Below are 13,025 nucleotides of genomic sequence, written 5' to 3'. Positions count from 1 at the left end.
CAGGTGACTACACTGGGCTTCCCTATGCACACATAACAGGATAAGACTGAAAAAAAAATCAAACCATGCCACATAACAGAACAAAGAGACTGAAAGTTGATCATATTATTTTCCCTGTTATCTTTTTCCTATGCTTGCTAAATGGGCACTGAGACAAATTAAATTGCACAATATTAACAAGAAGATTATAGCCAACAGACTGAGAATCTACTAAAATGACAGTAAATAAAGCAAAGAATGTTTGAAATCTGCAGCAGGTGGAGAATAAACTGGTTAACACTAGTTTATGTGCACACCTGTTGCTGACTTAATAGATTGTGACAGTAAAAACTCATGACATGCAGTCATGTGGCGCAAGTTATAATACTGAAAGCGGAGCACTCATTTCAATATCCCTCAGCACACATCTGCACATACGCTACGTATCCTTCACTCAAGCTGCGAAACAACAACTCACCTGAAATCGGAGCCTATCCGTTTGCCGTTTTCCGGCTCCCCTGGGTCAGGGCAGTAATTAGACACCTGTTTGATTCCTCCTTCATTCACTAAGCAGAGAAGACAGGGACCAAGAACACTGTGAGAGAGACACTTGAATTGCTAAAGCCCAGTGTATTCAGACAACACCCACTGCAACAGCAAGCACCTGAATAGCCGATAACCCTGCATGTTCAACAGTTTTTGCTTTCACGAATCATAAAGTTCTGACACTTGACGGTTTGACCTCATCTCGAAATGTCAGAGACTTTTAACTAACAGCTTTTTTTTCAGTGCTGTTGTGTTTTGTGATATTACAGTGAGTGGCAAGGGTAAACGCAGCACTCTTACCTGAGCTAAACAAAATAGAGGAAAATCTATCTGGATCCAACAGGCACTAAGAGGATTAAATAACCTTCAACTACCACTTGCAGGAGCAACAATAATCACTCAGTCAGACTCTCCATACATAATAATAATTTGCGTAGACTAGATAAAGCCTTGGAGATATGGCTTATATTGAATACTGCCTTTACCATGGAAAGAATGCAGAGAGGCGATTTAGAGGCAGGAAAACAGCTTGTGTGTTCTGACTTAACAAGCTCATGTTCCCCTTACATTATGATCCGTACATCAATGTCTGCATGCACTGGAAATTAAACTCATGAAATATGTAGCTGCATAATTATCACTGAGGTCTGCTGCAATGTTTGCAACAAGACATCACCCCAAACACACACAGAGACCCTTCAGTTTTAGCGTGCGGCGCTCTAATGGCATGTTGCTTGCTTTGAGGAAGTTCATTCGTTTTTGAACTTAATCGCCACAGGTTATAATGTCGTTATGAGTTCAATTATACGGAGTAAATCCACAAGGCATACAGTACGGAGCATTCTCCTCGCAGTCTCTGAAATGATATACAGTATTGTCTCATAGAAAAGACTTGAGCTCACTGCATTATTCATGTCTCCATGCAGTGCAGAATCTATGACACATAAGGCAATAAAGATTACAACCTGTTATCATCTGAGTGTTTAGCACACTGTTGAGTTAGAGGGAATTCTACTCCAGATTTATGTTAATGACAGAGCTCCGCGAGCAATTAGAATGCATTTACTTCGCTCTAAGTGTACACAAATCATCTGACAAGTGAGTGGTCACTCAACCTTGACTACCGCTATATGTGTAGATCACATAGTGCATGGGCTTAAGTCTGTGTAATGTGTAGCTTACATAGAATAGAATGAGACAGATGGAGTTTTGTCTGACAGAAGCTGATCATGTTTAGTGGTTTGCTGCAATATACCTAACTAGGGCTGATCTAGCTCAGTAAGTTTCTGGCAGGGGAGGAAGTCCTGGGCAGCAGGGGAAATAGGTCATCAGAAAGAAAAAAAGACTGCACTTCTGCAAAATCTAGTACTGTAGCTTAATTCCTTCATCGAATGAGGCAGCAAAAAAAGGGGGGGAAGCGACAAAAAGAAAACAAAGACCCAGAACACAAGCCCTCCATAAACAAAAAATCCAAACAATGAAAACAGTTGCATAAGAAAAATAAAAGACTTACTCAAAGACAGTTTGTTAGTGTTGTCCTTTCCTGGTAATAATTTTACCCCTCTGGATTTAAGCTCTCCAGAGCTTTTCACTGGTCGAGAGCAATAGAAAGAGTTCATTAGATAAAAGAAGTTACAGTATTAGATGTGAGAAGATACAGTACAAGTGTTTCTTTCTCTGGATAATACTTGGTCCTATGAAGAACATCAAACTGTAATTGCTTTTGCTCAGCATCATCTTATCAAAAGGCATTAGTCCGAAGGGTATGGTGCAATCTAAAGGGTTGCCCTGGCAATTCAATCAAACCTAGATTATATATTTATTTGTTTATTATGTTTGCCTGTTGATATAACTCACACATTTTAAACGGTGGATGGAAATTGATTGGTCAGAGCGGATTTAATGGTTATAGCTTGTAGTGGGGACACACACACCATGCAGAATCAAAAAGCCGCCCCAGGACTGCAATGCTACTTATCTAAAGAAAGTCTAATTAAACACAGCAGGGGCCAGATTGCAAACAAAAGCCAGGTGATGCAAGTGGCTGTCATCATTAACAGAACAGCCATGAGCGGTAAAATGGTGTATCAAGCAAAAACCAAGCAAAAACAAGGCTATTTGAATTTGAAAGTACTGGAGCCATGCCTCTCCTCTGAATTGCACTCTAGGTCAGCTGGTTCTTTCCACACAAGTACAAAAGAAAGGAGGGGAATCTATTTGCTGATTCGATGAGAACTAATACATGCTTTTAAGCACACTGCTCAATAAAACCTCTAAGTGCTTGTCTGTTTAAAAATATCTATGTTCATATGAAAACTCATAAAAACTGCTTGACCACTACATAGTAATTAAAAGGAGAGGACAAAGGTGACTTTTCATGCACCTGAATGAATGCTTGTCTTACATTTACAACGATTTGCCACATGCATGTTATTCAATGTTTGTATAGAGCTTTATAGTGAACAAGCAGATTTCAAATCTGTTTTAGGGCTACACTTCGAGGCTAAGTATATGCAGCAAATAGTCCATGCAGCACATACACTGACTTAAAGTCAGGCTATAAAACAATGAGAGTGTACGAGACTATTGAGCTGTAGTATTGCGAGGGTGAGAATATATATATACAGTATTTATCTCTCAAATATTTGATTAACAAGGCGCTTTGAAGTCATTGATTTAAAGCAGAAAAAGCCTTCATGCCCTCTACAGAGAATATTAATCAAAGTGTTTCAGTTAACAAAGATCAAAAACATGTTTTGTAATTACAGTGTGTTTTTCCTACGATGAACCCTTTTGTTCATGTAGGGGGCCCTCTATTACGATGTGCAAATGAAGCAATCATGTCTTACCTTGATACTGAGCCCTGAAGCCTTTGTGGCGGTGGTTGCTCTCCGTCACAAAATGCAGTCGTAACCAGTTTTTGTTGCTAATGATGGGTGCTGGAATATTCATTCCAGTTAGCCTGTGTGTAAACAGTCAAACAAACAAGAAAAACAAGAGAAAAAATGTTGCTTTTTAATTTAATTTACTCCCTGTAATAAGTGTTAGTTAATGAGCCCCTCATAAGACACCTATTTACAGTATATACATTATATTATGTCTTTATAGGGCATTTCCATATGGATTAGGAAAACCATGAATAAAAAGCTGTAATTTTTCTTTTACGAGATTCTTTATGAGAATGGGAGATCTGCAGCGCACCAGCTACAGGGATGGGCCACTGAATGAATCATCTACTACTAACATCTGCTAATTATGTCATGCCTGGAGAGAAAAACTGTGATCTTAAAATAAAACCCAACAACGAAATCTAAGAAATCTGGCAGTAATTTGACTGTGTATATAAATACATATGTAAGGGAGTAAAGGAAAAATCAGCACAAAGAGTAAATGTGAGGGTACCTATGTGCACACGTGCTGTCAGTGTGCTGTGGTGGTGTTGCAAAAACTAGTTTGCATGACTCAAAGTTTCTGTGTGTTTTCACTACATCTGTTTTAGTGTCTTCAGCTGGTTTTAGATCAGAGCTTTTATTCTGTGCTTGGCCACAGCATCAGGGATGCTCTATAATCATAGAGGCTTGTAGCTGCTGGACCTTTTCATTTCTCTGGCTAACCAGCTGTTTTTTTTCTATTGCTCTATAATCACTTCACCATGCTCTGTCATATTGCAGTCAATAGCACACAATGCCATTGTAGCTATTAACCAAGGGCTTGGGACAGTCGAGCCCTGTGCTTCCAAATTGTCTCTCTCATGAAAAATAATGCGTTTCACACAAACCCACAGTTTATGTGCCTGCATGTGTGCCCACCCAGTTGCATGTCTTAAGGTGTGTGCAGTCATTTTTTTTTTTAATAAGGTTTGGCTACGTAATTTCTTTGGCATTTACTACCGAGCAACCTAAGGGGCAGTAATAATAAGTAAAATGAAAAATAAATGAAAGTGACAGTTGGAAAAAGAGGCAGGAACACAGTGATGTAGAAAAGTGAAAGGAAAAAGGTGACTAATTGGTGACTATTGCAGATTTAATAAATGCATTAGTAAGTCTACTTGGCATTTGATTTCTCCTTACTTTGATTACACCTCTGGTCCCTGCTGTTTAAACGTGACCTGCCTTACCTCAGACTGAAACATGTGTCAGGCAGATTACATGCTGCTGAATGCTTTTGTTGTTCTTTGGTTTTACTTTTTGTTGATGCACAAACTAGATGAATTTTTTGAATACTGACCTCTTTAACCCAAATTATCAATCACACGGGGAGATGATGGCAGCTTCAAGAGGGAAGTTAAAGGGTGATTGATTTTCACACAAAAGCTGACCTTTTATCGCAATGCGTCATTGATAAAATGCTAATGGCACTAATATACAGGCAGAATGAAAAAGAGCAACTTTCAAACAGCTGTAGGAGAAGACTTTGCTGCCATGTTTCTTGTAGCGAAACTGCGAATTATTTAAAAAAAAAAATCTGCTCAAAGTGTGTAAACAACATAGATCGATATAACAAAATTATACCCATCCAGAAGTAGCGGTGAGGTTACAAATTTAAAGCCCGTGGAAACAAATATACTGTTGTCACAAAGGGAGAGTTGGCAGACAGAGGAAAACATGATCCGCCATCAACAGTAAATCAAGGCTTAATGGCACCTTGCAGATATCTTGCTCCAGTGAGTATAGTTTTTGCAAGAATGTGCATCAAAGTCAGTAAGCCATTCTATTAAAGTTATGCAATAACTCCCTGCTATAAAAAGAAATGCAGGTACATTGTGAAAATACATTACATGTATTGTGATGTGGTTCCTGCGATGCTTGGTTTGCACACTCCCTCACCACACGCTCAAGCTGCTGTTCCCAGTGAGGACAGACACCCAAATGAACACAAACGTGCTCACAGGCTGAAGGCTGCCAGAGAAGAAAAGCCTCGCAGCATCTTAATTTTCTTATGTACCTATATGTGAGTTTTTGTTTTTAGGTTTTTTTTTAGTTTTTTTGCAGAAATATTGAACATTGTATCCAACTAACATATGTATATGTGTGCAACTACTGATGAGTATATTATCTGCATTCTATTATTTCTTCCATTTTTTTTTTATTGCACTTGTCCTTGTTTGTCCAGTTAGCGATACATTTTTTAAGAGCAGCCAGATGCTTGTGCCAAATAATTCAGTGGTACTTTGCAAAACATTGATGCATGTCACAGGTATTCATTAATGTAACTGTCATTGAAACAAATAAATAACTCGGATGCCCAGTCTCCTTAAGACAGACGAGAACAAGTGAGTGCTGTCTACTGTTTTCTCATTCTACCTCCTCAAATACAGGCAAAGTGAAAAAGATGAGAAAATCCAACAGGGATAAAAATGGATTCGTCACATAATGCACTGCCTTTCTATCTCTGACTCACTCAGGCTGCTCATTTTATGCGATTGATTTTATCCAAAATTTACATACTTTGTATTGCTGATTTGGGGCCAAGACCTATTGTTTCATAGGTTTGCAAGGCACTCATGACTAAATGACTGAAATGTGCATGATTTGATAAGACAGTGCTGAAGGGAACATGGCAGTTTTATCAAAATACTAACTTAACAGGTCTCAGCGTGGTGGTACTTTGGCCAAACGTGGCCCAGAGGCCATGGCAATGAGCTGAAACCTCTGGGGTCTTCACTTTCTTTCACAGAGTTGAGGGTTAGATGTTGGTGTACCACAGATAATAAGCGATCAAACTTATGAAAAAAGGAACTCCCGGGTGATTTTTATCTTTTCCTCCCACATATGTTTTATAAAATCTGACAGCAGGGAGTAGTTCTAGGAATGTTTTATGTGATAAGGGAGAAGCCGTTGCTCTCCATCACTTCCGCTGCTCCCTCATCAGTTACAGCTCAGGAAATGAACTCAAGCAGATTGGCGCCTGTTGGCCCGCACCACACTGGTTTCTCATAACAGGATTGGTGTATAACTGGCAACTATTCACATTAATTGCTTAACCTGGTATCTTTCTCTGAAAAGCATTTAGCTGCTATGCAAGACTATATTCGGTGAACCAAGAAGGAAGAAAAAAAAAATCTACCCGACTGATCAAAGACTGTAACAGGACTCAAACTGTGAAAAAAGTAGATGTTTAAAAAAAGTAATTTAAGAGTATGCTCTATAAGCAAAAACTGTATCTAATATTTGCAAAGCCTTGGAGGTTTTATGCTCTGTGTCTACATTTGGAATAATGACTGACGTGTAATCTACAGCTTGTTGTTTTTGCCCTTTGTGAACAGGGCTGAACAATCACATTAAAGGTCAGAAGAATAACAAAGAACTGCTTTCTTTGGCTTTGCCAGACTCCACTGTTGGTTTTTGTCAGATTATTTATTTATTTTTTGCGTTTGTCTATTTTCATGGTGATTGATGTGTATCCTCAAACTTCCCCAGCTTGATGGAATCAATAAACTCATTTGCAGAAATCTGATAGAAATCTTCAATTGATAAACGGATAAAAGCTGGTAAGAGGTGTCAGGAAAACACATGTCATTCCTTGGGTCTGGAAATTGTGGATTTCCAACCATCCTGTAAGTCTATAATAACGTCTACATTCACTTACAGGAAGGTGGTTGACAACAATGGGTAACTGAGAGGTTTTTTTGTTTTTTCAGTTTATACATGTGGAATTACAGAGATGTGGAAAATATGAATTGATTTGAATGTGAATTATGTTTCTCTGACCTGCACTGTCTTGGGTATAATGCAGGACTTATCCAGGATTAAGGTTTCTAAATTTGACACTACTTTTCGGTGATCACATTTATATTCATGCTATATTCGGATATAATAACCTAATATTAAAATTTAATGCTACAGGTTCAAGGGAGGATAAGAAGTTGGATGCCATTTCAAGTCTTTCTGCCTGATAAAAAGGCTAACAGTCAATCTTAAATCTTGCAGAGTTTGAGGTTTCAGGCTCTAAATCATTGCTAAGCAGCTGTAAACCTCAAGGGTAAATTGACAGTTTACTTGTCTCTGCCTGCAGCTGGTGCTATATGTTAGGATGTTTGAGAGTTTGCCTGTCCAATGGCCTTGCACACATTCAAAAGACACTCATAAAAGAGAGCGAGCAAAAGCAATGAATTTTATAGTCACGAGAGAATCGCTCGCACTGAATCGTGTTTGTTTGCTTGTCTGTTTGTTTACCTGGCGAAGTTGAAGCCATCTCTCTAAAATTCTTGCCCCCGCTGCACTCAAGCTCACTGGGTCCCACTTGGATTGTTGGGCTTAAAACAAGAACTCTGTCTGACAGCCTCTGACATTTGTAACGGATAATAACATCATCTTGGAGTTTCAAGTGATGCATGGTCACCATACCCAGGAGAGAAACCGCTACATATTCAATTACTGCTTTGTAAATGATTTTACCTTATAGAAAAATATAACATAACAATTTATACCCTTAAATTAATGTCTCAGTCCGCCCAGTATTTAATAGAGGAGTCTCCAAAAGGAGATATGTTCATGAGAGATTTTATCTGACATGTAGATATAGTTTATTGCATATTTTTAGTTATAAAAAATGTTTTTGCGACACCACCAAAATGTCATCTTTAATTTCATTTAAGCCAAAGATGTTATAATGTACAAAAATGTAAGAAAGCCCCTATTTTTGTTGGAAAATGTACTTGATTTATTAAAAAAAACAAAAAATGTTTATTGCATTACAAAGCTAGCAGATGTTAATTATCAGAGTTTAATGCAGGTTCTGCATGAATTTAAATTGTTATTTATTTGAAACATGGCTTATAAAAGACATGTCAGATTTACACTATTACAAAATACATTTTAATAGCATTATATATACGGCCTCTGTTAAACGCTTTTATTCTGAAGTCTGTTGTTTTACGAGCCTTGCTTCACTCATGCTCGGTATAGAAATGTGTGACACAGCACAGGAAAGCCAGCCAAAGGAGCAGACAGAGAATCCCGGCAGTGCACAAGACGACCATGATGCAATCAGGAAAAAATAGACTTTCCAAAATGTCTAATGTTTCTTGACTGAGCTTTACTGTCTGCAATAGTTCTCAAAACTGTGTCTAAAAAATATTGTTTACTGAACAGTGTCTGATGCATACACGGCAAATAATGCAAATCCTCATCCAATAAACCTCTGCACAGTGCATCCACACATGCTGGGTGCAACCTGGCCTGTCAGCAAGCAAAATTTGCCCCCTTAATGATAGTGGTGACTTTTCCATCTTTGCCCTGTAGATCATCATCGATAGAGCTATTATGAAGTTTAATCATTTATCCATCAGCATACTAAACCCCAATAATAACCCAGAACATACATAGCTTAGCATTGTCAAGTTAAGAATTCATTGGAAATCAATAAAGATGAATAAAAATCTATCTTTTAAATGTTAATCTACAAGATTCGATAAATTTAGGAAAGTTTAAAAAATTTGTATTTATTAGGTGTTTTTATTTCTTTCGCTTAAAAAAGTTTAAAAAAAAAAGGTAAGTATGTTCACTTTGGTCATCATCTAGTTTTCAGCTGGAAAGTAGAAGCCACAAAAAAAAACCCACAAAGCATTTCCAGTGGGGCTCGAAACCTTTAAAAAGGAAACATATTTCTGTCAGTGAAAGGGTTAAAATTGGTGCTTTTACACCTATGAGAAGAGGGTTACGTGATGGCCTGTCAAAACACATCAGTGTCATCCCGTATCAGCTTCCTGCCACGCTCTTCTTAGTGCGTCAACATACAATACTTAGCAGTCATCACCACACCCAGAGCACCTCTCTTTTTGACTCGGTCTCTCACTGACACAGTGTTTGCCTCTCTCGCTCTCTCTGACTCAGAATGACAACTCTAAGGGACAACAAAGCTCGCTAGCTTGATGATTGATTCGATTTTCTTTGAGCCAATTATAATTAACGCCTGGCAGGATCAAATAAAGCACAGGACAAAAAGGAGATGAATAACCTTAGCCTTGAGGTTAGGGGTTAAAACATTTTCATACTTCCTTGTTTCAGATTAGAGTGATTTCTACGTCAAACATCTACAGAAAACCAGAAAAAATCCTGTCTAAACAAAACTCTGTCAAAGATTTTTCATTCGTGTGCAATTTGAATTACAGCAACAGCAAATTTGTGAATTTATTTAGCGTTCCAGATCCACGAGGCATATTTAAAGTCGTTTATTTTCCCAACAACTGTCTGTGAAAATTCATTAAAGGCATATTTATCACTTCTGTTTCCAACATGCGGCTGTTTTTACAAGCAACATTCTATAAAATGCATAACTATGCACATAAACAAGGCTGCACAGATGTTTCAACAGAACATCTGTATTGACCAATATCACCTTCTTGACTGCCATCAGCTTATCCATAAATAATATCACAATCCCCGATGGCAGAGGCCAGTGTTTTGTTTTTGTTTTTACATGTGGGATCTAATTTCTTAGATCTGTATTAAACTTGTTAACTCGTTAGCAGTAAAATGGTTCACTTATTTATTTATTTTTACAGATTTCTTTGGTTGCTGGCAGAGAAGGGAGGGATGAATGGCAACAAAAATGAATAAGCAATAAGCAGAAAATGGCCAATTGGCTAAATTGATATTTTCAAGCTTATATCTCCCCAGGATTTCACAATCTCTGCATCCTAAATAACAAACCTTTGTTCCTTTGCGTGCTGTAAGATGTCAATAGGCAGCCCAGTTGTTATCAGAAGAACTAAGAAAATATCTTGAGGCGATACAGCTTCATCTTACTATGCATCAGCCTCTCTTTGGAATAAACTTTGAGTTGCAAATCTCTTGCAGTCTTTACAGCTACAGTCTAAACTTATTTATTCTCAGTTCCCATATCATTTTTGTCTTGTTTATAATAAAACTTTGTCCAGTTATTGTATTGCACAAAATTGCTTAGCTGGAATTTTTTTTTAAAGTGAATTAAATGTGATCTGATTACTGTATTAAATGCCATTGTCGTGCCAAGTGTATGTATAAACTAAAGCTTACATTTTAGATCACCTATATGAAAAACAGAGGCTGCAAAATAGTGCAAAAGTTCATTACAGACATTCAAATCTTTCTTTTTTTCAGTATATGGCCGCCTTTATTTATGGTGGGACAGATTTCCTGGGTCAGGTTGTGTTGTTCTATCATTCTCTGTGAGTTACCCCATTAGATGTTTAAGTAGGGCAACATACTAGGCCAGGTCACAGATTTGCTTTCTTAATTCTTTACAACCTTTAGCACAAAGCCAGTTTAGCTCACTGGATTGAGCAAGCAATCCATAAGGGTAATGCAGAGGCTGGGTTTGAATCTCCCCCAAGGGCATTTAATGTGTGCCTTCCCCTGGTCTCTCTCTCAGCTCTCCTGTCTTGGCTCTGCTATCCTATTTCAATAAAGGCTAAAAGCCCCCAAAAATATATTAAAAAAGAGAACTTTAGTATGATGTTGGCAGTGTGCTTGGATCATTATCATGCTGGAATATTCCTTTTCTGCCAGTCTTCTGGAGACTGGGAGTCATCATGTCAGCTAGTATTTTGCTATATCCACAAGCATTCATGGCACCATCTATCAATGCCATCTCCCCAACACCTTTTATACTTGTGCAGCCCCATATCATCACACTCCCACCTCTGCATGTCACTGTCAGAGCTATGTGATGTGGCTCGTCTGGTCCTCAGACAAGCCACACACACACACACACACACACACACGGTACGACAGCACAGCACAACCATTTTGTATTTAAAATGCTTGTGTGGGCTAAGGCCAGTGGATGAATTTTAGCAGCCACTGCTTACACAAGCTTATGAGCTTATAAGTTAAAGGGAACACTTACCACTGGTATATCCTTCGATTTAAAACTATTCTTGGTCTGCTCCCATTTTACTTACTGACACGCACTTGCGCTGAATTCAGAAAAAGGGTATTCAAATTCCTTCCTTGCTGCAAATTCAACTGAAACTTTCATTTCATTCATTTCATTTCATTTATTTATTCATTTTCAGGCACAACAAATACCTATATTGAACATAAAATACCCAAAACAAAAAACAAAACTTGCCTGAAAAAGGAGTGGGACGAAGAAAACTTATTAAATCCCACCCCTATACTCACTCATCAACAAAAAAAAACAATAAACTTCCCGCAGCTACGCCCATCATTGCATACAGACCCATCAACAGCCCCGGGCAGATACAAGCATCTAAGCGGCAGCTCGCAACCAACAATTAGAGCCTTCATAACTGAATACAGAATATATAAATTATAAATTGCATTACCACAGGTAACAGGCAGTAATAACTACAAGTAACAGACACACATACATATACATACATATATATCTACACACACAAGTACATATATGTACATACATACGCACACTTTATTTTTTATTTTTTATTTTGGAATCCATACCAGCAATGGTAAGAGGACAGACATTACAGAGCACACTAAAACCCATCATTGAGTATACTGTGACCAGACCAACTGTTTGTAGAGAAATTTAAATCTATGAATATTTTTGCATTGTTTCAATTGTAAACTCAGACTGTTCCAGATTTTCACACCACATACAGACACACAAAAGCCTTTACGGGTTGTTCGAGTTCTGGGTAATTTGAATTCTCCAAAGCCTCTCACATTATAAACCTTTTCTCGAATTTCAAATCTAGTTTGTAAATTTGCCGGTAAAAGTTTAGTAAAAGCTTTATACAAAATTATGGATGTATTGTAATTAACCAGATCCTGGAATTTAAGTAACTTTGCCTGAAGAAAGAATTTGTGAGTATGATCTAGATAACCAGCCTTGTGAATAATACGCAGTGCTCGTTTCTGTACTGTGACTAATGGATTAGTTGTATTTTTATATGTATTTCCCCACACTTCCACACAATATGTAAGATATGGAAGAACCAGGGTACAGTACAGAGTACGAAGTGCATCTTTATCAAGGAATTGTTTCACTTTGTTCAAAACTGCGAGGCTTCTGGAAATTTTGGTTTTTATGTGTCTGACGTGGGGTTTCCATGAAATTTTGTTATCAATTATAACTCCCAAAAATTTGTTTTCACTCACATTATCAATTGGTACACCTTCAATGATAATTGGTAATTCTATATTATATTTTAAATTACCAAAAAACATTGCTTTAGTTTTATTTATATTTAATGATAATTTATTTATGTCCATCCATTTTTTTATTAATTTTAGCTCCCTGTTTACAGTCATTACAAGATCAGTATAATCATCGCTACTGAAAAATATGTTGGTGTCATCTGCGAACAGTATGAGTTTAAGTACTTGAGAAACATCAAAAATATCATTTATGTATACATTGAAAAGTTTTGGTCCCAACACTGACCCTTGGGGAACACCACATGTAATACCAAGTTTCTCTGAATGGTAATGCCCTATGCTAACATATTGTTCCCGACCTGTTAGGTAACTTTTTAACCAGTTACCAGCTTTCCCTCGAATACCATATCTTTCCAATTTATCCAGTAAAAT

At 37.6% G+C, this 13,025-nt stretch overlaps 1 protein-coding gene across 9 annotated transcripts in view; it reads right to left on the bottom strand.

Annotated features, from left to right (window-relative positions):
- LOC146563764 (CUB and sushi domain-containing protein 3-like) overlaps positions 1-13,025 on the bottom strand; it is a 249,356-nt gene that overhangs the window by 154,001 nt on the left and 82,330 nt on the right. For 8 of the 9 annotated variants that reach the window (XR_014894357.1, XM_085291050.1, XM_085291053.1 and 5 more), the window contains exons 6-8: positions 3,375-3,487; positions 2,039-2,116; positions 458-545 (exon numbers count right to left, since the gene is read on the bottom strand). Coding sequence is in view for 8 of the 9 variants with exons in the window: in XM_085291050.1 (XP_085147176.1) it covers positions 458-545; positions 2,039-2,116; positions 3,375-3,487 (279 nt within the window). In the remaining variant the exon portion in view is untranslated. The remainder of the gene's footprint in view (positions 1-457; positions 546-2,038; positions 2,117-3,374; positions 3,488-13,025) is intronic. The other variant, XM_085291048.1, reaches the window with a different exon arrangement.

Source organism: Mchenga conophoros, linkage group LG11 (genome assembly GCF_057382185.1).
Source record: "Mchenga conophoros isolate Kocher_MC1m ecotype Shallow Benthic linkage group LG11, M_conophoros_male_GT1.1, whole genome shotgun sequence".
Lineage (NCBI taxonomy): Eukaryota > Metazoa > Chordata > Actinopteri > Cichliformes > Cichlidae > Mchenga > Mchenga conophoros.
Note: the sequence above shows the minus strand (reverse complement) of the source record. Positions and strands in the feature narration are given on the sequence as shown.